The sequence below is a fragment of the Hibiscus syriacus genome, unplaced genomic scaffold (genome assembly GCF_006381635.1).
Source record: "Hibiscus syriacus cultivar Baekdansim isolate YM2019G1 unplaced genomic scaffold, ASM638163v2 tig00110321_pilon, whole genome shotgun sequence".
NCBI lineage: Eukaryota > Viridiplantae > Streptophyta > Magnoliopsida > Malvales > Malvaceae > Hibiscus > Hibiscus syriacus.
Window position 1 is genome coordinate 1,807,720 of NW_024062680.1, and position 25,697 is coordinate 1,833,416.

Sequence of the window (25,697 nt, forward strand, 5' to 3'; positions counted from 1 at the left end):
AAAAATGATGGATACTTAAGTTGTATGAAGCTCAATCCAGTCCTAGCCAAAAAAGTTCTTTTTTTTATGGGATCCCAAACTATGATTCATGCACAATGGTTGAACCATAACCCATCCCTTAATTACAATATCTGCAAACACAAAATAAACCCACCAACATAGCAAACACAAGAAAATATAAGCCCTCCAGCCAACACAGCATGAAAAGACATTAAACTAAGCTGACATGCAAAATATAATCGTCCAGCACGAAACTCGCTTATGCATCAAGGGTGAAGGTGGAAATGAATTAGTGAAAGTATGCAAAATCTCCCCTTAATTCACTTTAGTTTCTGCACTACATTACAATAAGGGCCAAGAAAAATTGCAAGAAGATTTATTTGAAAGTGGGTAAGAATAGGCAAATGTTTCTGGTAATAGAAGCAAATGGGAATTTATTGACATGCTAACACAAGGATTCAGAGAAATTTCCAAGCACCAGAGGAAGTATTTAGAGAAAGAAATGAAATACATATGGTGTAGTGTATGTGCTGAAATACATTTTTATTCATTCACGTACACTTTTCTTTTTATTAAAGTGTTTCAATAAACGTGCATCCTTCCATCCACCCTCACATACAACCTTACAACTGTATCGATTTCAGGACACAAAAGACAAGTGGATGCAGGATGTTACGGACATAGAGAAGCAAGTACCTCCAACAAGGAAGCCGCGAACTTCATTTGGGTCTCCTCGTCTATGTTCAAGAAGAGAGGGACATGGACAAAGAGGGATTTGACCCCACTCTGCTCAGCAAATCGAAGGGAGTGATAGTAAACATAATTGCACACAAACCGTCCGGCATCATCAGAGGTCATCACTTCAAATCCCTTCTTTGTTAAGGCCTTTGTAATCTCCTCAACGGGAAGAGAAGCCTGCACAGAAGTAACGGAGGAAAATGCTTCAGGATGGAGGCAAGCCGATGAATAGTATCGGCTTCGGGTGTAATTTTAACCGTGCTAAACAACAAAATAAACTTCAACGAAAATGATACTACCTCTCGCACACGTGAAATTCCACCATCTGCAGGAATTATGGGTACTTTCTGCAATCAAAACACAGCGTTAAGAAAAGGAAGAAAGTTTGAGAAGAGGCAGACATACCAAATTGCACATGCACTGTAAAAGTGGAAAAGGGTTATCCAACCTGAGGTTTCCATCCCATCTCATCAGGGCAACGGAAAGTAGCTTCATTGGCAGCTTGACGCTCAATAGCAAATCTACTTGCACCACTGTTGACTCCAAAATGTAGCTGAAGAATGTTGTAACAATGACCAAGAAATATGAAGCTTGAGTTAACATGCAATTTTACTATGGATTTAGCTGGTACATTATCCACATCACATTACAGATATTTTACCCCTTACACTTTTGCCATTTTTTGAGAATAGATGAAATGCAGGTTACAACGTGAGAGTTATAATCACAATAATAAGACCCTTTTATGCATTAAGCAGGTACCAGAAAAGCCTTCGGCCTACCTTATGAAAAGGTAAAAAGAATTATTCCATATTGAAAATTCATTGTTGTAATCACTGTTGACATGAACGTATGAACCTAAGCGATTACTAAACAATTTAAAGTGACTTACCCAAATAATTCTCCCAGAACAAGAAGATTCAGAATCCTTCCCGGGTAACGCGGATCGCAATGTCTGGTATAGTTGAGTGAGTGCTCCCTGTCCTGCAGTCTCGAGGACACTACAGCTGCCGAGAATTACACCTTTTGGCAAACCTTTCTTTTCTGTATACCCTTTTAAATTACTAACAATTGTTTCGGTTGGATTCTCTGAAACTCCATGAAATTTCTTAAAACCAGTCACGTGGATGGTTACTGCTGTCGGTCCTTCGGATCCCATCAATAGACTTTTCTTGGATGATAGTGACAATTTACTACCGCGTGAAAATCTGATTTAGTTATCTAAGTACCTACATTAACCAACAGATCATCTGTTACATAACCAGGTCTTGATAAAAAAAAAGGAAACCAGGACCTCTTCCTAATTTAAAAATTGAGTAATAAATTTACACTTCGTCACCCCAACCGTTTACAGACCATATGCAACTTTCAATAAAAGCTTTAAAACATCAATTTTTTTTAAGCCTAGAAAGCATATAGATACATGAGAAGAGAAAATGGAACCCAAAATTCATCGAATTTGCAGAAAGAAACAAGCTAATGACAAAAAAAAAGTAACAAACTAAAAACTGGGTGAGCAAAAGACCATAATCTACTCTCTAAACCACCGATAACAATCTGGAAAATCAGATAATTCAATCAAAGACCAATCAATTTAATAGCAAACTATATAATTGATAAGAGCGATCCGTGCTTAAAAAACAAGCCAAGATAGAAAATTGTTGAAATACCCAGATAGGCAAAGACATGAGAGAAGGAAAAAAAACCAGAACTCTACCTGGAAAACCAAGGCCAGAGATTACATGTCACATGCGAAATGAATAAAGAAAGCTTTGCGAGCGGGTAATGTCGACGAAAGTGGCAAGAGAATAGAAATGAAATGACTCAACCACTAGTCTTATCTAATATAAAAGTTTATTTAAATAAAAAGGTTAAGCCGATGATGTTAGAGATCCCCACTTTAGTTAAAGAAAGAAAAGAAACTGTATTACTACAATATAATATGTTTCTTAATAGTTTATAGGAAACGCAATACACGTTCAATTCCAAAGAAAAATATATATTGAATTAAAATAACATAAAATATTTAAAACACTTTCATCTTCCCCAAAAGCCCAGTAAATCTAAAACTCATCTCTCTTCTTCTTCATTCACCCTTTCTTCCCTAATCTAAAACTCATAGTAAAATATAAGCATGTCCTTCTTCATAACATCTAAATTCAAACTTAAACTTACTCACCATGATGCTATTATTTCATTACTTGGACAGAGACAATAAAGTATAATAGATTAGAGTAGGTGACATTCCAATAAACAAAGATTAGGTGATGAACCATTGATGGAATCATGGATCAAGTTGAAGCTACTTGAATGATTGAGTACATTATATTAGAATATAACATAACAAATAAATGAAAAAAAAGATACCATATCTTATATTTATGTCTTGTCTCGTGTGTGTATGTTCTCCGATAATTTGTCGTTTAGTTTACGCTGTCAAATTCAATGTATGTTAGGGATCGGACAAATATTGTTTTACTTTTTTCTTTCTTTTTAGTCGTGGAACGGCAGCCGCTGGCTTATTTGCACGTGGTGGACATGGAGATTTTTTTATAAAAATTTCTCCAATGATTATTATAACTAAATTAATTAGGAATAACCAAAATTTAACTCAATTCGAATTAATTTAGAGTTATAATTTCATAAATTAGATTCAATTTAAAAATTTGAAAATTCAAAATGAGTTATAAAATATCCTCCATATATAGATTTTATACTGTTATATATACAATTTTCATTTAAATTAAAAAATAAATTTATTTTTTTATATAAATTAATAAATTACTTTCAATTATAACAAATTAATTTTTTAAATTAATCACTGATATTTAATATATTAACCGAATAATCCAAATCGAATAATACAAAGACGATGACGATTTTCTAATCCAATTTACTTAATTCGCAAACCCAAAAATAATGAAAATGAGCCATAAATAAAAATGGTAAATTTAGATATTAGGGTGATAAATAATTCTTTTAATTTAGTTGGGGGACCAAGGGTATATTGTTTACGTCAATGACGATTCATGTCTGAAGAAGACGCCTTCATCTTACATATAAATTTTAGAGAAAATAACTTCAGTGACCAAAAATTTTAGATAATATATGATTTTGACCAACTTTTTTTGGATTTACGAAAATGACCAACAAAATCGCAATGCGATTTTCCATTTCGCGTTGAGATAGTTGAAAATCGCGTTGCGATTTTCCATTTCGCGTTGCGATAGTTTAAAATCGCATTGCGATTTTTCATTTCGCGTTGCGATAGTCTACAGTTGTCGTTGCGATTTTCCAAATTCGTTGTGATAGTTAAAAAAAAAGATTTTGTTTCTTAAGAATTTTCTCTAAAAAGATAGTATCCGCGCGGACGTGTCGAAAACACGTATTACCACGACCACGACCACGACCCGACCCGAGACGAGACGGACGGCGGCGGTGGCGCGCGAGAGTCTTCCTTGTTCACTATCACTCAACAAGGAAGTGGGAAAGCCAAGCCTTAAATACCATTCCCAATAGTGTTTCCAATACTATGTGGGATTTGAGCATTACCAACACTTGTTCCCAATACTATGTGGGATTGAGCCTTAAATAGTGATATTATTTTTGAATGTTTTGCTTAAAATTGCAATAATCGCGATTGATTGTAGATTGACTTTTAATTATGACATATTTAATCGTATAATACTAATGCAATTGGTTGCTGATTCAGTTGTTTTAAGGTGAATGATTGTTAATTGTTTCCTAAATAATCACATTGTGTTGGAAACAAGTGTTGGTAATGCTCAATCCCACATTGTATTGGAAACACTATTGGGAATGGTATTTAAGGCTTGGCTTTCCCACTTCCTTGTTGAGTGATAGAGAACAAGGGGGACTCTCGCGCACCGCCGCCGCCGTCGTCTCGGGTCGTGGTCGTGGTCGTGGTCGTGGTCGTGGTCGTGGTCGTGGTCGTGGTCGTACGTGTCTTCGACACGTCCGCGCGAATACTATCTTTTTAAAGAAAATTCTTAAGAAACAAAATCTTTTTTTTCAACGAATTTGGAAAATCGCAACGACAACTGCAGACTATCGCAACGCGAAATGGAAAATCGCAATTCGAATTTCAACTATCGCAACGCGAAATGGAAAATCGCAACGCGAATTTCAACTATCGCAATGCGAAATGGAAAATCGCAACGCGAATTTCAACTATCGCAATGCGAAATGGAAAATCGCAACGCGATTTTCAACTATCGTAACGCGAATTTGCAATAGTGGAGATCGCGTTGCGATTTCAACTATCGCAACGCGAAATGGAAAAACGCAACGCGATTTTCAACTATCGCAATGCGAAATGCAACGTGAATTTGCAATAGTGGAGATCGCAATGCGAATTAGAGATCGCATTGCGATTTTGTTGGTCATTTTCGCAAATCCAAAAAAAATTGGTCAAAATCGTATATTATCTAGGATTTTTTGTCACTGAGGTTATTTTCTCTAAATTTTAATATTAAAATCAATTAATTTAAATTTAAATATAATTTAATTATAAAATAAAAAATGAAATTCAAAATTTATCTGAATTTAAAACAGCTTGTGTTTATTCTTATGAAAATCGGTGATTCTCCTATAAAAATCATGGTGATGACCTATAAAACCAGTCAACCATCACGGCTTCTGCTTCATCTCACCGGCAACGAAAACTCCATTTCCTCTCGCTTTCCTCCCTATTACTGACTGTAATATTTTTGAGGTTTAATTCAATATATAGTTCTTCATGCTCTAAAGCATACACATTAGGTAAAGTCAAGCTAGCTAATGGAGGAGAGCGGGAGAAGGAAAAGAAAAATGGGGAACGAAGAAGAAATGGAAGACGAAGATGAAGTTCTTTGCTTTGATACGAAGCACAAGGGAGGTGCGTGATCGTCTAAGGAACGTTGTGGTGCCGAATGGATCGAAAGAGGAGGAGAAGGCGGTTGCTACCGGTGGGGGTGGAGGCCGGTGGAATCCGACGTTCCAACCTGAAGATTTCATGGAGGATTCCGTTTCCGGGTCTAAGAAACCTTCGGTGTTGAATGATGCGGGCCCCTTCCTCGGAAACAAATCAGGGAGCGGATAAAGAAAGCAGGGACGGCGGCAGTGGTTTGGAGTTGGACCTTAACCTCTCGTTGTCATTGTAGTACTAAATTTTAATGACAGAGAGGAAATTGAAGTGATGTTATTAATTTGAACTTACTAATTTTATAAAAGTAAAATAATTAAAATATTTCAAACTAAACCGTGATTGAGCGTAAATTTATCATTAAATAACTTAATTTCTCGCGCCATTCATTAAGTGGCCTTGGAAGTGTCTAAAATTTTGGGTTCAAACTTCAAAGGATTTAAACAGTACTGGCTTCACTGCTTAAACCGAAGTGAGAGTTTGTAGAGCCTTTGAGATTGGAACATAGACTTGCCTATCAGTTATCGCAAGGCCCGGTTTGGGTTTTGAATGGTCAATTATAGTTGTTGGCAACAAACATTTGTGATAGTATATTATTATGAAACTTATCTTTGGGTTTAATTTTAGCCTTTATCGTGTTAAATTTTGATATTTCAATTGAATATAGTTTAATCTTTTGATTTTCAAAATAATATTAGTAAGTTTAAATTTATAACATCGTCAATTTCTAATAAAAGAATTCAGTAATTTGATATAGTTATGTTGAAAATTCAAGGCAACATGGGCGGCTGAATCAACATGAGCGGCTAAAATTGATCCAAGTTAAGCAGCAATTTTTTTGAAAAATAAAATGGGATAATTATCAAATTTAGTCCATATACTTTAGGATATTTATAAGATTAATCCTTAAACTTCGACTATAAAACATTTTTAATGATTCTATCTTATTTCTAATGGCATCCCAATATTCTCAATCACATTACCAAATTTAGTCCATATACTTTAGGATATTTACAATATTAGTCCTTAAGCTTCAACTATAAATACTCTAACCCATTTAGCTTCAAAATCATCCCAAATCATTCTAGCTTTCTCCCAATACTAGAGAAATTAGAGAGATTTCTTGAGAGTTGTTTTCTCCTTTTTATCAAGAGAGAATTGTCATTGTTTTCTCCTTGTTAGATCGAGAGAAGTTGTAATTCATATTTTCTCATATTGAAATTCTTCTACCTTTGCACGTGGTTTTTATCCTATATTATTTAGGGGTATTTCACGTAAAATTTGTGTCTTTTTTACCTTCATTTTTATTTTCTCAAATTATCAGTTACGATTTTGCTCTATCCGATAGCCGTCTTCCGCAATAATTGGTATCAGAGCCAGATTAAAGTGTGTAATATCTACTTATTATATTTATGGTTGCCACCATAAGATGGATCCTCCAACATAAGAAAGTAAGAATGTATTACACATTCTTTGTAGGTTCTAGAGAACTATTCACGATAGTGAAATAGTGGGAGCTATCCGTAATAGAAGCTATGTCAACAAAATTTGATATTGAAAAGTTCAATGGGAGAAATTTCTCATTGTGGAAATTGAAGATGAAGACCATCCTGAGGAAAGACGGTTATCTAACAACTATCAGTGAAAGACCGATAGATTTTAAAGATGAAAACAAATGGATCGAAATGGACGGGAATGATATGACAAACTTTCATCTAGCATTAGCAGATGAAGTATTGTCAAACATCGAGGAGAAGACGATAGCTAGAATGATATGTGATCATCTCACTAAACTGTATTGATGGTGTAAAGGGGTATCGCTTGTGGGATCTCACTGCCCGCAAAGTGATCATCAACAAGGATGTTATCTTTGTAGAAGATAAATTAAAAATAAAAGAAGAAGATGGTAGCACTGAAAAGTCAGAGACTACATGTGGAAAATGAGTTTGAACAAGGAGAGTCTTCTAAAGCAGAACCAGCGCATGATGAACAAGAACCAGAGAGTTCTGAAGCTCCAACAACTCGTCAATAAGATTATGTGAGAAGACGTCCCAATTGGCACTCAGATTATGTTAAAGAAGGAAATATTGCATACTGCCTTTTAACAGAGGACGGTGAGCCATCAACATTCCAAGAGGCAATAAACAACTCAGATGCTTCACTATGGATGATGGCGATGCAAGAAGAAATCGAAGCCCTTCATAAAAATAATACATGGGCCTTGTGCCACTACCACAAGGAATGAATCCAATTGGTAACAAATGAGTCTTCAAAAACAAACGAAATGGTGACAATCAAGTTGAGAGGTATCATGTGTAATCACCATTTTTACCTTGATCCAGCTGGTTCCCTGCTCTAATTAGCACCTACAACAGCTTCACATTCCACCAGCTGTCCCTCCACGTCCCGGCTATAGCTCACCACCAAACAAACAACAATCATTATTTTTGTTTTAAGCATGTAATATGGGTTATAAAAACCTAACAAAACAAGAGAATAACTCATCTCTTCATATATCCCCGATCGAGCAGCAATATATACAAAGGATTGGAAATAAAAACACAACCAAGGTTGATTCATTTTTTTCTTGTATTTTTCAGCTTTACTTATTATTATATATATATTTTTAAATCAAACAGCATGTTAAATAAATAAATAAATAAATAAATAAATAAATAAAAAAGAGAAGAGTTTGAAGCTTTGGGTGTTCTGCGTGTGAGATAAGGAAGAAGAAGATGAGTTTTAAGTTTATAAAACTTTTGGGTAAACCATGCGTTAGGTCCCCAGTTTCTGGGAGCTTCTTGCTTTGTTCACATATTTTATGGATTAACCACCTAATGGTACCCACAATTTCAGTTTTTTTTTCGTTTTAGTCACTAATTTAGGGGTTAAATATCCTTAGGCCCTCAAAATTTAAGCATCTATTGACATCCTAGTCACTGACCCAAGGTCAAATTACATATAGCCCACTAAACTTTTACCTTATCTTTATATTATAGTCACTTAAAATAGGAAAAATCCCTAAATAATCCATATAATTTAGATACATATTTACACTTTAGTTCCTGATTTTTTTATTTCGAAATTAGTTGCTATATTTTATTTTCTTTCATTTTGATCTCTATGTTTTATTTTATTATATTTTAGTAATTTTAATTCTATCTTTTAATCTTTTGAGCTATTTTATTTTTGGGCATTATATTCAATATCTTTTATTTTAGTTCTTTATTTTATATTTTAATTTATGCGATTTATTTTTATTTATTTAATTTCATTACTTTAATTTTCTATTTTTTCTTTACATTTTTCAATACTTTAATTCTAGTTCTTTAACTATTTCGCTTTATTTTATGTTTAGTTTATTTTAGTCATATTAATATATGTATGTATGTATATATATATATATATATGAAAGATTAATAAGTATTATTTAATTAATTTCACAAATGAATTAAATGATAATATTTATTTATTTTTAAATATTAAGAAAAGACGGTCTTAAAGTACCTTGACGTCCTATTCTGGTACTTTAAAAATAAATAAATATTCTGCTTATAAAAATATATATTTACTTCATTATTTTTAGGAAAATTATTATATTCTTATTAATTTATTTATTAATATTAAAGAAAAGACAGTCTTAAAGCAACTAGATGTTATTTTCTAATATTTTTAAATAAATAATACTTTATTTATAATTTATAAAAATTATTTTAATATTTTTCTTTATTATCCAATTGAATATGAAAAGATCATAAATTAAATTTATATTCGAATTCTTAAATTCTATTATTAGAGACAATTTATAATCGACAAAGACCAATTTTGGGTGTTGTAGGGTGCTAATCCTTCCCCAAACGTAATCGACCACAAATCTCTTTTTATTATTAAAAAGAACGAATTTTTGGTTAAACGCAGACTAGTTTCTCTTTTAAAATGGTATTTTCTTAAAAACTATGTTAAAATATGATTTTTAGGCATTCGACCTACCTAACCCAAAAGGTCGACGGCGACTTCAAACATTTCCTTAAAAAACCATTTATTTATCCACATCACTTTTCCCGCCGAGTAAAATTTCGTGCCCGGGCGAAAACTGGTTACGACAGCTTGGCGACTTCGCTGGGGACCGGTCAAACCTAAGTCGATTATATATTGTCTCTATAGTTAGAAATTGAGAATCCAATTTTATTTAATTTATGATTTTTTTCTTTCAATTTATTTTATACTATTGTATATTTAATTTTATTTTTAGATATTAATTTATGTATGAAAATTTCTCCTCACACACAACACTTGCATTTGCATAACATAAGCTTTATAATCAAGCTTGTCCCTTTTAAGTGGGAGTGAAAGCGACGTCTTCGTGAGAATTTATTCTCTGTGTCAGACCTAGCAAGTAACTTCCGGGGTTCATATGCTCTATGTCTTCGTGAGAATTTATTCTCCGTGTCAGGCATAGAGAAATGTGTCCCCTCGAATTGAACCCCATCCGCTTAAGTCTGTGGTGGATTAGGATTGAGGGTTTGACAGCCCAATGGGGCACCAACAAGGACAGTTCGAGTACCTTTACTTCTAGAATTGAAACCTGCATATAATAAACCATAGAAATTCTCCTGATCTAAGACAATACTGAAACTCTGTCCATAGGTGTACACAAAAGAGAAATAAGCTCTAGCTTTTAATTTATTTGATTTCATTTTTTAAATGCATGCAAACTAGTAATCATGCGGTTAGGTTAATTTTTTCAAACAAAGCATGGAACTAGAAAGCATGAGGTTAAGATTTATATATTATATATAGAATCTTTTCTTAATTGGTACTAACCAATTTATTTTTTCCTTTCTCATTTTTTATATACATATTGATTTCTTTTGTTTGAATTGTTTGATCATGGCATAACTAAAAGGTGTTGACTTGAAAGACTGTTCATCAAATTGAAAAGTTTTTCATAAATGGACAAAAAGTTTTATGATCAAACAAAATATGACGCAGCCAAGGAAAGACATCCTGAGGAAACTCCGAGGATAGAAGCGAGCTATGCACACAAAGATACTGTTATATTAATACCAAAAGTATTCCACAAAGATACTGTTAGATTGATACCAAAAACATTATATGGTAAGAGTATCAGTCGGGCATTCAGAATAAAGGAGGTTTTTATGAAGATCAAGCATGTTATTTGAAGGATCAAAACAAGAAATTGAGCACAGAAATGAAAACCATGCATGAAGATTTCCAAAAGATCAGTCAAGCCTTTCAAAATGCTTGCATAGGAAATACCCCAGAACAGTGGATAACAAGGGTCATCAAACTGAAAAAGAACAACGTATATGAAGATCTTGTCCAAGAACTTCTTGAACACAAAGGTTCTCTTACAAGGGAGAATGAGCAACATTGCTTACAACTCCGAAGGTTGACACAGAAGATGAAGGAAAAAGAGAATGACATGGAAGAAGTTGCAGTCCAGACAAGCAATATGGCCCATAAGCTGATAGACTTAATTGACTTTACAAGAAATTGAAGCAGACTGATAACTCAACTATTGAGCATGAATGGAAACTAATTTGGCTTTAGAGAAGTTATGAGAGAAAGTCATCCCCTATACGTAAAGTTTTATTGAAGTTAGGACCAAAAGCTGTCCCCTACATGTAAAAGTTTTGTTTGATGCACTGAAACTTTTGTGTTCAATGAAATCTGTTTTAATATGATCACTCTTGAGTAACACCTTTTTCATACATGCATTTTCATTTTGCATTCGTACTTTTATGTTTACTTTTACATTGCACAATTTGCATTCGCATCTTTGCATTTTTACGTTTGTATTTACATTTTCATTTTTACATTTGTATCTTTGCATAATTATATTTTATTTCAAACTATTTTACATACATTTAATCATGAAAATATGGGAATAATTCGTGGAGGATTCCATGATAGAATTTCTGAAATCCAAATTGGAGCTAACATGGTCTTTCTAAAGAATAATAAGAGCCATGAATGAAATTTTAACAAGGGTTGGTAGAATCGAGAAACTACAAGAGCAACTTATCAAGACTCAATAAAAAATGATTGATCATGCAAAAAAGTTTCAGGCTAATTCAAAAGAACAAATTAGTACGTTAATGGACATGATGAATGATATGATCCATGGAAAGAAATTCTTAGAAGATTCTGTTATAACAGATTTGGGTGGGATGATGAATGCTAGTGGTATATCTGATGCAATGAGAACAAATGACCCGGTCCAACAGAACCCCCTCGACCACAGGAGACCATTTAGTCATTCAGAACGATCAAGGAAAGTGAAAATCTCTCGAGCGAGAAAAACTCTGAAGGTGTTTCAAGAATCTATCTCAGATCTGTAACCTCATTTGGTTAAAGGTCAATATATTATACCAAGATTGGTGAAAGTGTCACCAAAGCCTTATGCCCATTATTATGATCAAAATAGCTTTTGTAATTTTCACTTGGGAGTATATGGGCATTCAACAGGGAATTGTTGGTCACTGTTAAAAGAAATAGAGATGCTCGTTGACAAGGGAGTCTTGACACAAGAAATGATCAAGAAATGGGGGGAAAATAAGGATGAAAATCCTGGGCCAAGTACATACCCAACATTCGAGGAATGATAGAGCAAGATAAAATAAACAAGTTGAAGTTGTTATCTACCACTGTAGTACATTTCTATTTTCAACATCTTGTTTGAACATGTTTTTTGTTTCTTTCTATGCCTTGTTTTGATAAATAAATTTTTGTTGCTTTTATGATTATGAGCAAGGAATTAAATTTTAATTTTGAAATTTTTTAGTATCAAGTAGATTAAACATTCTTTTTCAAGAATTATAGATCTTTGGCAAGTGGCAAAATTATACATTCCATATTCCATCCAATGCCAATTACTTGACCCTTACTAAAACCAAATCTTGACTATACATTTATCTGAGACTCTGAAGTCATGTCTCTACCTATTTTTGAGACACCAAATCCAGATGTTTACCTTCTTGGGTAGAGTTGATTGGTTTATAACATTCAACCATATATATGACTTCAAAAGTCACACATTTGTCCTTCCAAATACAAAACCATCATAAACCAAAAGTCCTCAAAAGAACCAAACTTTCAAATTATCCGTGAATCTTCCTGCAAGAAAAGACGAGATGAGGCATCATGGATAAATATATCATGCATTAATTACATTGTTTTCATGTAAATAAAGATTAATCTTGAATATTCATCCTCCTGGGGATACCTCTTTTTATAAAGGCTTCTATGTATGAGATGACGAACGACATTGTTTCATTTATCCTTTCAAATATATGTATATATATGTATCCCTTGTTGTCCCCTTTTGTGCCTATAATATTTTTCTTCTGATTCAACCCTAACCAAGGATCACCCTCCATACTAAGGGGGACAAAGTGAAGGATATCTGCTCGCATGAGTGAAGATCATCAATCCAGATTTCGCTACAGAAGTAAGTCATAAAGTGAGAAATATCAAGATACCACAAGGTAGATCAAATACAAAGTGCTTGAAGATCAATCCATTCAAGAATAACGAAATAATTTCCAAAATGCAATAGGAAAATGTGGTACTCAAAGCAATTTAAGTCCTATACTCATTCATAAAAAAAAGGAAAAAAGGAAAAAATTGAATCAAGATGGGTGACTCATTGAGCCTCAAGCTACAAGGTTGATTCAGTGCAATTAGTTCAAAGATTCATATTCAACAAAAAGAGCAAGAAATGATGAAGATGTGAGAATATGGAAATGAACTCAAAAATTAGCAGTCTTGAGGGATCCATAAAAAGAAATGATGAAAGTCGAGTAGCAAAGCATATCCAAGTCAAGCAATGCAAGATTGAAGGCATCATAATGAATTGATCCTTAGTTTAATTACCCTTAAACACTTGTTTGGGCCTTTTTATCCCTTTCTTTCGTAACCATAAGCGCTGGCCTACGTTACGTACCTGAAAAGTCCATTTTAATCATACATGGATTTCTATGTGAAAGAGACTATCTTCATATTTCATTCCGCTTCTCAGGATTGATTTTTATTTGCAAAAATTGGTTTTTTAAAAATCTTTAAATGCATGATATGAAAAATGATAAAAGGGGGTTCAAGACGTAAAATTTTTAAATAACATCTTGAAACCAAAAGAGGATTCGAGTCGAAAACCTGAAAATGTGGCTTGAATATTGAATGGTGCAACAACGACATAAGAGACGATCTTAAGCTCTTGATGAAGCACCACACATCCCAATGACGTTCCTGAGATTCTGGAATCAAGAATATCTCTAGGAGATGAGCATAACAATTATTTCTTCAAGTTAGTGAAAGTTCAAAGATACATATATCTTGGACCAACCTGAGAGACCTTACTTTACCAGAATCAAACTACACCTTAAATCAGTCAATAATTTTGACAATTGCCATAGGACTATGATTTTTTGATTTAAAAGTGTAGTTGATTTATTTGATATTCATTAAACTCATGTGTATGATTTGATTCTATTGTGAACCTGTAAGGGGCAATACTTTACAAAATTCTTTCATTTTTTGATAAAGAAATGAGAAAAAAAACATTTTCAAACAGGACAGTCTCAAATAAGGAAGGCCCTTAAAACAAATGATTGTCTATTCCACCTCTATTATAGAAAAAGAATAACAAGGCCAGAATTATGAAGCCTTTCACATTCTTGAAAACAAAAATCCTCGACTCCATTTAGATGATGTTTATTTCTTCCAGTAAGGTTGTTACACGGGATGCCACTAACAACAATGTCGAATTCACCAAATCTACTCATTAATTGCTTAAACCGATCACCATTCAATTCTTGTGCATCTGTTTTCAAAGGTATGCCAAGACAGTAGAAGGAAACCTCTGCATCACTGATCCCAGAGAAAAGAGACATGGCATTGATACCACCGGGGAACATGTATCTAGCAGGTCCTTCTCCTCGTGTATGTTTTTTAGGGAAACCTAGAAGTATTTCCACCTCATCAGGTTCAAGTGGAATAACTTTATTCATTCCAACCCATACTAGATTCCATTTTCGGCACTCATCAATAACATACTTCTGGACACTCAAAGGTGGCTCATCATCATAAGCTTCAAAAGCCTTACGGATCATTTCTGTCAATTTGGCACTTCTTGTACATGTTTGTAAACATTCAATTTTGTTCTTGGATCCCAGGAAGGCCACCATTTTTTTCAATGGAAAAGCATAATGTATGGTGCGTGCAGGAAGCTGAATAAGAGGAAATCTGTTCTTAATTGGCAGATTATGATTATAGCCATTTTTCGTGCAGCAGCACAAAAATATTTCGAATCTACAAATTCTAGCTCTACATCATATAAGTACCATGACATTTCGGTCTAAACACCAACTGGAGCAAGTACCACGTTCTCGTAGTAGAAAAAAGGAGGCCCCCAATAGCATCTTCTGGAAGTGTTCTTTGAGTTATCTGATCTGTTTCAGTAGGAACCCCAAAACCAATCATTGGATTTGGCAGATGAACTGCATGATCGTCTTTATTAAGAAACTTCTTTTCAAGCTTCATCTACTTCTTCCTTTTCCAAATATCATAGCCCGAGTTTCGTATTTTCTTGTAATTGGGATCATTGCATAATGGCTTCCTATCTTCTACCAGAAGAAGTGCGTCAGCAGCCTTAGCCATTTGAGCAGCACATATAAAATTCTTCATGGCTATTGAAGCCTCAGCCTCTGAGTACCCCATTTTCGTCAAGTATAACAATTTATTATCCTCATCAGAATCAGAATTCAGGATTTCGTCGGTATCAGAAGAATTATCAATATCTGTGAAATCATCCTGAAAGATCGTTTCATAATCAGATGAGTAGTTATCAGAATCAACATATTGCATGGGTGTGGACTTTTCAAGAGCCTGTACCACTGTATATGTAGTCTTGCTATTGCATCAAAATAGATTATTGTTCACATAAATTGTTTTCTCTCCCACAGAAAAGTATATTCCATAAATAGCCTTCACTGAAAACAAGGTTCATTGTGTCGGTCTGGAATGAATTACCAAGCAATTTGTACCACTCTGTCCGACTAGATCCCTCCAGATCCAAAAAATGGGCACCTCATTCAAAAGAGGCACATATCTCAGACATTTCCGTCAAAATGATTGATTACTTATTAAGTTTGTGACAACATGAAGAGAATTCCTCAAGTTACTTAACAATTGCTATTCAGTGACACCAGAATGACAGTATTCAAGATAAATAGATTTGGGACACGAATAAAGCTATAAGTACCCGCAACAGTGCATTGTCAAAATTGGACCTCGTAGGGATCATGATATTTAAGTCAAACAGACATTGTGAGTGAACCAGAAATAGAATAAAGGGGCATGCTGAAAGCCCATTTCAATCAGAAATAGAATGTTGAGACATTTTGAAAGCTCGCATCAATAAGAAGAAAATATTGGGGCATCCTGAAAGCCCATTTCAAACAGAAATAGGAATGTTGACGTATTTTGAACGTTCATATCAGCAATTATTGGGGCATGTTGAAGGCCTATATCATCTTGTGGAAAGATCATTGACTTGAGAAAATATTTCCAATGAGACAGAAAGGTATGAAGAATGAAAATGGTGAAGCAGTGACAGTCGAGTTGACTATACATAATTGTTTTGTTCATCAGGCAGTTGCATTAGGGTCCTGTTGTTGAACAAATATCTACTCAGCAAGTATGGTTTCAAATACCCAATCTTCTTAACTATGTGTCATATGACAGTGTGTTCTTTGTTAAGCTACATCGCGGTTGCATGGATAAAGATGATCCCTATGTAGACCATTTAATCCAGGGTTTAGTTCTTCAAGATCTTAGCTTTGAATTTGGTCTTTTGTGTGTGTCAGTGATGATTAGAAATATTTCTTTGAGGTTCCTGACAGTTAGTTTTAATCATATTGTTTAGGTTACAAAGTTGTTTTTCACATCAGTTTTTATTTACTTGATGACATTGAAAAAGGAGGCTCGACTTACATATATTACCCTTATTTTCGTTGTTACTGGGGTTATCATTGCCAGCCAGGTTGAACTGAGTTTTCATCTATTTGGTTTTATCGTGTACATTTCATCTATAGCAGAAAGAATTCCATGAACCTCTTTCTGTACATGGCTTTTATAGTTGATGTGTTTCTACTTCCTACAACATCTCATTATAAAAGAAAGAGTGATCAGTATCACATTTTGACCTTGTCCGAGATGATATCAAGATCAGTCAGTGTCTCTTATTCAATTCGACACTAGCATATCTTGTGAATTTGACCAACTTCTTGGTTATGAAACACACCAACATCTCACTTGTATTCCCACTGAGTTTTGTTCTCAAATGGTCTTGTGACATTATACAAAAGCTTTGAACACTATGTAAAGAGCTGCATTGACCATAAATTTATACAGAAGCTACAGCTGGATGAATGTATTGTCAAATGTTTTACAAACATATGGGCAGAAGCCACAGAAAATGATGAATGTATTATCAGATGTTTTACTAGCATCTGAGAAGAAACCACATGAGATGATGAATGTGTTGTCAAATATTTTATGAACATCTGGGCAGAAGCCACAGGAAAAGATGAATGTGTTGCCAAATGTTTTACGAAACATCTATACATAAGTCATAACTGGATGAATATGTTTGAACCAGTGATTTTGGTGCTGAATCAATGTTGTGATCATATGGTTTCCATTTATTGATGCAAGATATAGTCTGTCTTCTTCAAACCTAATGTTAAAGTGAGATATGATGAAGATTTCTTTCTACATAATGTAAGCTGAAATTTTAACAACAAGAAACTAGTGCAACCAACTAAGATTGAACAATAGGTTGTTGTTAAACATCTTCACATGATATGGTCCAAGTTTCCTTGTTCGAGATCTGATTAGATGTGGAGACATGAAAAGAATTAGGATAAATCTTTCTTGTGATGTGTTTCAAGAGTCAAATCAAAATAGACACTGATCTCCTAATTAATCTCTGCTGAGTTTAGCATATCTACATCTACATTCTTCAAAGATGATAGATTCTCTTTTAAAGATGAAAGCTTTATTGGATTTTTACACAAGTTCATATGAAGAAAGCCGATTTTATCAAAGATAAAATGGGGCATCAAGGTCATAGTTCTGACTACGACAAGAGTTCCATAAATGAAACATTTTTTCTGAGACTTTCATGAAACAAAAAAGACACAAAGATTGCTCTTCCAAATCAGAAATGCCAGCTTGAAATGACATTTTGACTAAGTAAAGGAATACCAAGTTTGCCACTTTGAAGTAAAAAAATACAATCAACATTCATGCATCATATTTAGGCATTTGCAAAAATAGGGGCATCTTCATTCATTTTATCAATTTGAATATTTAACAGGAATTTCAAAGATTTCAGCAAAGATTCAGATCCATCATTCGATGGGTCAACTTTTCCAGATAAAGTTCATAATGAGACGAACTCATCTGAAGAGAAAGAAGAAGTTCATAATGAGAATAACTTGTTCAACTTTAGCTTGATCGACGGATCAACATTTCCATATAGAGTTCATAATGGGAAGAACTTATCTGAAGAGGAAGAAGAAGTTCATAATGAGAAGAGCTTGTTCAACCTTTTGCTTGACTCCATTTCCAGAAAGAGATAGAGCACCAGAGCCATTGCCAGGTAGAGTTCATAATGAGAAAAACTCATCTGAAGAGGAAGAAGAAGTTCATAATGAGAATAACTTGTTCAACCTTTTGCTCGAATTCATCATTCGATGGATCAGCATTGCCAGGTAGAGTTCATAATGAGAAGAACTCATCTGAAGAAGGAAGAAGAAGTTCATAATGAGAAGAACTTGTTTAACCTTTTGCTCGAATTCATCACTCCATGGATCAACATTGCCAGAGAAAGTTCATAATAAGAAGAACTTATCTGAAGAGAAAGAAGAAGTTCATAATGAGAAGAACTGGTTCAACCTTTGCATGACTCTATCACAGAATGAGATAAATCAACACCGACATTTCCAGAGAAAGTTCATAATGAGAAGAACTCATCTGAAGAAGAAGTTCATAATGAGAAGAACTTGTTCAACCTTTGCTTGATTCTATCACAGAAAGAGATAGATCATCATCAACTTTTCCAAAAGAGTTCATAATGAGAAGAACTCATCCGAAGAAGGAGAATAAGTTCATAATAAGAAGAACTTGTTCAACCTTTTGCTCGGCTTTATCACAGAAGGAGATAGATCAGCACCAACATTTCCAGAGAAAGTTCATAATGAGAAAAACTCATCTGAAAAGGAAGAAGAAGTTCATAATGAGAAAAACTTGTTCAACCTTGCCTTAATTCATCACATATGAAATTGAATCAACGATACCTCTTTTGAGGATTAGCATTTCTAGAAGGAGTTCGCAATGAGAATAACTCATCTGAAGAGAAAGAAGAAGTTCATAATGAGAAGAACTTGTTCAAACTTTCCTTAATTCATCATATATGAAATTGAATCAACGACACCTCTTTTGAGGATCAGCATTTCCAGAAGGAGCTCACAATGAGAAGAACTCATCTGAAGAGGAAGCAGAAGTTCATAATCTGAAGAACTTATTCAGCCTTTTACTCGACTCATCACAGACGGAAATAGATCAACATCAACATTGTTCAACCTTTTGTCAAATCAATCACAGAACGAGATAGATCATTATTCCCAGTGAAAAAGTTCATAATAAGAATAACTTGTCCGAAATGAGCGAAAAATTCATAATGAGAAGAACTTATAGCTCAGAAGTTTGAACAACTCAAGCCAAAAATGGTGTTTTATGTCTTTGCTTCATTCATGTTCCACAGCAACGAGCAAAGAAGGGCAGCTGTAATCACCATTTTTACCTTGATCCAGCTGGTTCCTTGCTCCAATTAACACCTACCAGCAGCTTCACATTCCACCAGCTGTCTCTCCACGTCCCGGCTACAGCTCACTACCAAACAAACAACAATCATTATTTTTGTTTTAAGCATGTAATATGGGATATAAAAACCCAACAAAACAAGAGAGTAACTCCTCTCCTCATCTATCCCCGATCGAGCAACAATATATACAAAGGATTGGAAATAAAAAGCACAACCAAGGTTGATTTCATTTTTTTCTTGTATTTTTCAGCTTTACTTATTATTATTATATATATATATATATATATATATATTTAAATCAAACAACATGTTAAATAAATAAATAAAAAAAGAGAAGAGTTTGAAGCTTTGGGTGTTCTGCGTGTGAGATAAGGAAGAAGAAAATGAGTTTTAAGTTTATAAAACTTTTGGGTAAACAATGCGTCAGGTCCCCAGTTTCTGGGATCTTCTTGCTTTGTTCACATATTTTATGGATTAACCACCTAATGGTACCCGTAATTTCAACTTTTTTTGTTTCAGTCACAAATTTAGGGGTTAAATATCCTTAGGCCCTCAAAATTTAAGCATCTATTGACATCCTGGTCACTAACCCAGGGTCAAATTACATATAGCCCACTAAACTTTTACCTTATCTTTATATTATAGTCACTTAAAATAGGAAAAATCCCGAAATAATCCCTATAATTTAGATACATATTTACACTTTAGTTCCTGGTTTTTTTATTTCGAAATTAGTTGCTATATTTTTATTTTCTTTCATTTTGATCTTATGCTTTATTTTATTATATTTTAGTCATTTTAATTCTATCTTTTAATCTTCTGAGCTATTTTATTTTTGGGCATTATATTCGATATCTTTTATTTTAGTTCTTTATTTTATATTTTAATTTATGCGATTTATTTTTATTTATTTAATTTCATTACTTTACTTTTCAATTTTTGCTTTACATTTTTCAATACTTTAATTCTAGTTCTTTAACTATTTCGCTTCATTTTATGTTTAGTTTATTTTAGTCATATTAATATATGTATATATATATATATGAAAGATTAATAAGTATTATTTAATTAATTTCACAAATGAATTAAATGATAATATTTATTTATTTTTAAATATTAAGAAAGGGCGGTCTTAAAGTACCTAGACGTCCTATTCTGGTACTTTAAAAATAAATAAATATTCTTCTTATAAATATATATATATATTTACTTCATTATTTTTAGGAAATTTATTATATTCTTGTTAATTTATTTATTAATATTAAAGAAAAGGCAGTCTTAAAGCAACTAAATGTCATTTTCTAATATTTTTAAATAAATAAATACTTTATTTATAATTTATAAAAATTATTTTAATATTTTTTCTTTATTATCCAATTGAATATGAAAAGATCATAAATTAAATTTATATTCGAATTCTTAAATTCTATTATTAGAGACAATTTATAATCGACAGGGACCAATTTTGGGTGTTGTGGGGGCTAATCTTTCCCCAAACGTTATCGACCACGAATCCTTTTTTATTATTAAAAAGAACAAATTTTTGGTTAAACGCAAACTAGTTTCTCTTTTAAAATGGTATTTTCTTAAAAACTATTTTAAAAGATGATTTTTAGGTATTCGACCTACATAACCCAAAAGGCCGATGGCGACTTCAAACATTTCCTTAAAAAACCATTTATTTATCCACATCACTTTTCCCGCCGAGTAAAATTTTGTGCCCGGGCGAAAACCGGTTACGAAATCGTGCAAGACTGGTGGTCAAAGGATATGCTCAAAAAGAATGTATTGATTTCAATGAAATCTTTTCTCATGTGGTTCGAATAACAACAGTTTGAGTAGTCTTGGCAATGTGTGCTACATTGAACTTAGATCTAGAGTAGCTAGATGTTAAAACAACTTTTCTTCATGGAGATCTTGAAGAAGAAATTTATATGCTCCAGCCTGAAGGTTTTAAAGAAAAAGAAAAGAAGAACTTGGTTTGCAGGTTGAACAAATCTCTGTACGGTCTAAAGCAAGCACCGATGTGTTGGTATAAGAGATTTGATTCCTTCATTATATGTCTTGGATACAACAGACTTAATGCAGACCCTTGTGCTTATTTCAAGAGGTTTGGTGATAACAATTTTGTTATATTGTTGTTGTATATGGATGACATGTTGGTTGTAGGACCCAACAAATAACATATTGAATAATTGAAGGCACAACTGGCTAGGGAATTTGAAATGAAGGACTTGTGATCAGTAAACAAGATTCTAGGGATGCAAATTCATCGAGACATAAGTAATAATAAGATTTAGCTTTCATAGAAGAATTACTTGAAGAAGATCTTGTCAAGATTCAACATGCAAGATTGTAAGCCAATTTCTACCCCTCTTCCTATTAACTTCAAATTATTCTTCGGTATGAGTCCTAGCAATGAAAAAGATAGGATGAAGATGTCTCGAGTGCCGTATGCATCGGCAGTGGGAAGTTTAATGTTCACTATGATATGCACAAGACCAGACATTGCACAAGCAGTGGGAGTGGTTAGTCGGTATATAGCGAATCCAGGAAAAGAGCATTGAAATACAACAAAGAGGTACAAGGTAGAAAGAATGGTGTGAAGATATGATTCATATCTTCAAGTGGGAGATTGTTGAAAGTCAAATTTCAAATTTGGCAGCCGACGGCTGTCAAAATTAGGCAATATAATGGGGCGGCTAATTTGGTCAAAATTAGGCAGCATGAAATTGTTGAAATTCATGGCATGGCAAAATTGTAAATTTAGTCCCTATATTTTAGGCTATTTATAATATTAGTCCTTAAGCTTCAACTATAAATACCCTAAGCTATTTAGCTTCAAAATTATCCCAAATCATTATAGTTTTCTCTCAATACTAGAGAATTTAGAGAGTTTTCTTAAGAGTTGTTTTCTCCTTTTTATCAAGAGAGAATTGTTATTGTTTTCTCTTTGTTAGATCGAGAGAAGTTGTAATTCATATTTTCTCATAGTGAAATTCTTCTACCGTTGCATGTGGTTTTACCCTATATTATTTAGGGGTTTTTCACGTAAAATTTGTCTCTTCTTTATCTTCATTTTTATTTTCTCATATTATCAGTTGCGATTTTGCTCTATACGATGCCATATTCCGTAACAAATGGACCTCAAATATTGCATTATGTTATGGAGGATCAAACTTATTAATCAATGGGTATGTAGATTCTGACTATGCAGGGGATTTAGATAAAAGCAAATCTACTACATGATATGTGTTTAAAGTTGCTGGTGGAGCTATAAGCTGGGTTTCAAAATTGCAGTCAGTTGTGGCTGCATCCACAATAGAGGCAGAATACGTAGCAGCTACAAAAGCCAGTAAAGAAGCAATTTGGTTGAAAATGCTATTGGAGGAGCTTGGGCACAATCAAGAGTATGTCTCTATGTTTTGTGACAGTCAAAGCGCCTTGCATCTAGTAAGGAATCCAACATTTCATTCAAGGACAAAGCACATACGAGTTCAGTACCATTTCATTCGTGAAAAGGTGGAAGAAGGGACTGTAGATATGCTGGTGATCCATACCAAAGACAACATAGCAGATTTCATGACGAAGACGGTAAATACTGATACATTTACTCGGTGTCGATCCTCTTGTGGCCTGTCAGAAACGTAAGCAACATGAAGATACAAGGTATAAAGAGTTGTGTGAAGATATGATTGTTCAAATCAAATCTTCAAGTGGGAGATTGTTGAAAATTCAAGGCAACATGGGCGGCTAAATCAACATGGGCAACTAAAATTGGTCCAAGTTAGGCAGCAAGTTGTTTGAAAAATAAAATGGGATAATTATCAAATTTAGTCCTTATATTTTAGGGTATTTACTAGATTAGTCCTTAAGCTTCAACTATAACTACCCTAACCCATTTAGTTTCAAAACCATCCCAAATCATTATAGTTTTCTCCCAATACTAGAGAAATTAGAGAGTTTTATTGAGAGTTGTTTTCTCCTTTTTATCAAAAGAGAATTGTCATTGTTTTCTCCTTGTTAGATCGAGAGAAGTTTTAATTCCTATTTTCTCATAGTGAAATTCTTCTACATTTGCCCGTGGTTTTTACCGTATATTATTTAGGGGTTTTCCACGTAAAATTTGTGTCTTTTTTTATCTTCATTTTTATTTTCTCAAATTATCAGTTGCGATTTTGCTCTATCCGATAGCCGTCTTCCGCAACAGTTTAATCTCTCTATTTTCATATGGGTATTAATAGGTTTAAATTTATAGCGTCACTAGTTTTTAATAAAAAAGAGCATTCATGATTATGTTGTGTATCATTTTCACGATCTAAATATCATAATTCAATTTATTTGAGACTATTACTCTATTTATGACATAATTTAATATTCTCTTCTTTACGCTCCCTCAAGAATCATGAGTTTTATTGTCATAGTGTTTCTCAATATTTAAACCGGGGATATGTGTAGTTCATATTTAGGGATAAATATAAGCAAGATTTTGATTTATTTAAATTTGTTTTGAATATTATATTTTTTTATTCGTTATTTGATTTGATTTGAATTTAAAAATTCCCACTTAATTCAAAATTTGATATGATTTTTAGATAAAATTTTACATTAACCCAACTCAACCCGACACACAAACACACACATATATATATATATATATATATATATAATCTTTTCATTAAGTAAAATAGGAATTAAATTAAAAAATATTAGATGGTGCTATTATTATAATTATTCTTAACTTAAGAATAATTATATTGTTTTCCCTAAAGCTTGAGGACTCAACAAAAATAATATATTAGAATACGTCAAAAATAAATTCACTCATAAATCGTGTTATCACAACACCTAGACGAAGAGACCGGGGACCCATCTAATGGTGATGGATTGTGACAAACATACACTTGTGTTTTCCAAGTGAGGCATAAATAAGCAAGGTTGAGTTGTCCTTTTAGAGTTGGAATTTTGTGATAGAATTGTTGTTGTTTTTAGGCAAAGTTTAGTTTCACAATACTCTGTGTTTGAAGCAACTACAATGATGGTGCCACAAAAGTCCTTTATTCCCACCTCAAAATTTGCATGAACCTTCATAAAATGACGGACGAGGTTTGCCCTATTTTTTTGGGTAAAATACATTAATGGTCCCCTAACTATAAGGTACTACTTTCTTGAGTCCCTTGACTATTTAAAGTTATAAATTGATACCCGGTTATAGGGTCTTTCTTTTTTGAGTCCTCTAACTATTAAAAGTTACAAAATGGTCACTCGACTAATCATATGTTCCAAACTTATCATTTATCGTTAAAAATTTGATGACAATCTGAGCTGGACGTTAACTTATTGACTGAAATATGATAAAATTTGATTCCATAATTATTTGAGTTGTATAATTGTTTGAGATCATGTGGTCAAATTTTATCATATCATATTCATCAGGTTAACGTCCACCTCAGACCGCCATCAAATTTTTAACGAAAAAGGGTGAGCTTAGAACATATGAATAGTCGGACGACCATTTTATAACTTTTAATAGTCAGAGAACTCAACAAAATAACACCCTATAGTTGGGGATCATATTGTAACTTTTAATAGTCAGAGAGTTATCAAAGCAACGCCTTATATTTGAGGAATCATTTGTGTATTTTACCCTTTTAAAAATAATATTTTAATTTTAATTTTTTTAATTTAATTTAATTTATCTTTTTAAAGAATAACAATTTTCATTAACTTTTTATTCTTTGAATATTTTTAATTAAATCTATTTAAAAATTTTAAATTAATTTTAAATTAATTTGTACAGGCCTGTTATTGTATCATATCCTCAGAAACAACTTAATTCAGTCATGAATCGCATCTTCTGCTAAATGTATCTGCATGAATCAAATTTGTCCATGAGTCGGACTGCACTCTGAAAATATTTTTCTTTCCTTGTGGAATCTCCAATCTAGTCTAGAGTCTAACCTGCTTTATCGTGTTAAAAGTTAAAACAAATATATCCCAAAATTCAGGTTAAATTTTGAGTTGGGCGAGGACTCTTTGGATTCAAATTAAATTTGAATAGAGAAAATGTATCTTTTAAGTTAAATCCAGTTGGTGAAAACTCGATCTAATACAACTTATTAC

General features: G+C 33.2%; 1 protein-coding gene and 1 pseudogene across 1 annotated transcript; one reads left to right on the forward strand and one right to left on the reverse strand.

Annotated features, from left to right (window-relative positions):
* Window positions 1–397: 397 nt before the first annotated feature.
* LOC120117715 (pyrrolidone-carboxylate peptidase-like) lies at window positions 398–2,480 on the reverse strand. Its single transcript, XM_039137952.1, has 5 exons — window positions 2,456–2,480; window positions 1,631–1,967; window positions 1,187–1,291; window positions 1,038–1,085; window positions 398–915 (listed from the first exon to the last, which is right to left on the reverse strand). The coding sequence occupies exons 2-5, from the start codon at window positions 1,895–1,897 to the stop codon at window positions 673–675; spliced, it is 663 nt and encodes a 220-aa protein (XP_038993883.1). The 5' UTR covers window positions 1,898–1,967; window positions 2,456–2,480; the 3' UTR covers window positions 398–672.
* Window positions 2,481–5,356: 2,876 nt separating this feature from the next.
* On the forward strand, window positions 5,357–5,900 carry LOC120117826 (annotated as a pseudogene).
* Window positions 5,901–25,697: the final 19,797 nt, after the last annotated feature.

Excerpts from the sequence above, each read along its gene's own strand:
- LOC120117715 (XM_039137952.1), bottom strand. The coding sequence starts at position 1,897 with ATGGGATCCGAAGGACCGACAGCAGTAACCATCCACGTGACTGGTTTT. Across the intron at positions 1,086-1,186 it reads AGATGGGATGGAAACCTCAG|AAAGTACCCATAATTCCTGC; the intron begins GTTGGATAACCC and ends TTTTGATTGCAG. Across the intron at positions 916-1,037 it reads GAATTTCACGTGTGCGAGAG|GCTTCTCTTCCCGTTGAGGA; the intron begins GTAGTATCATTT and ends ACTTCTGTGCAG.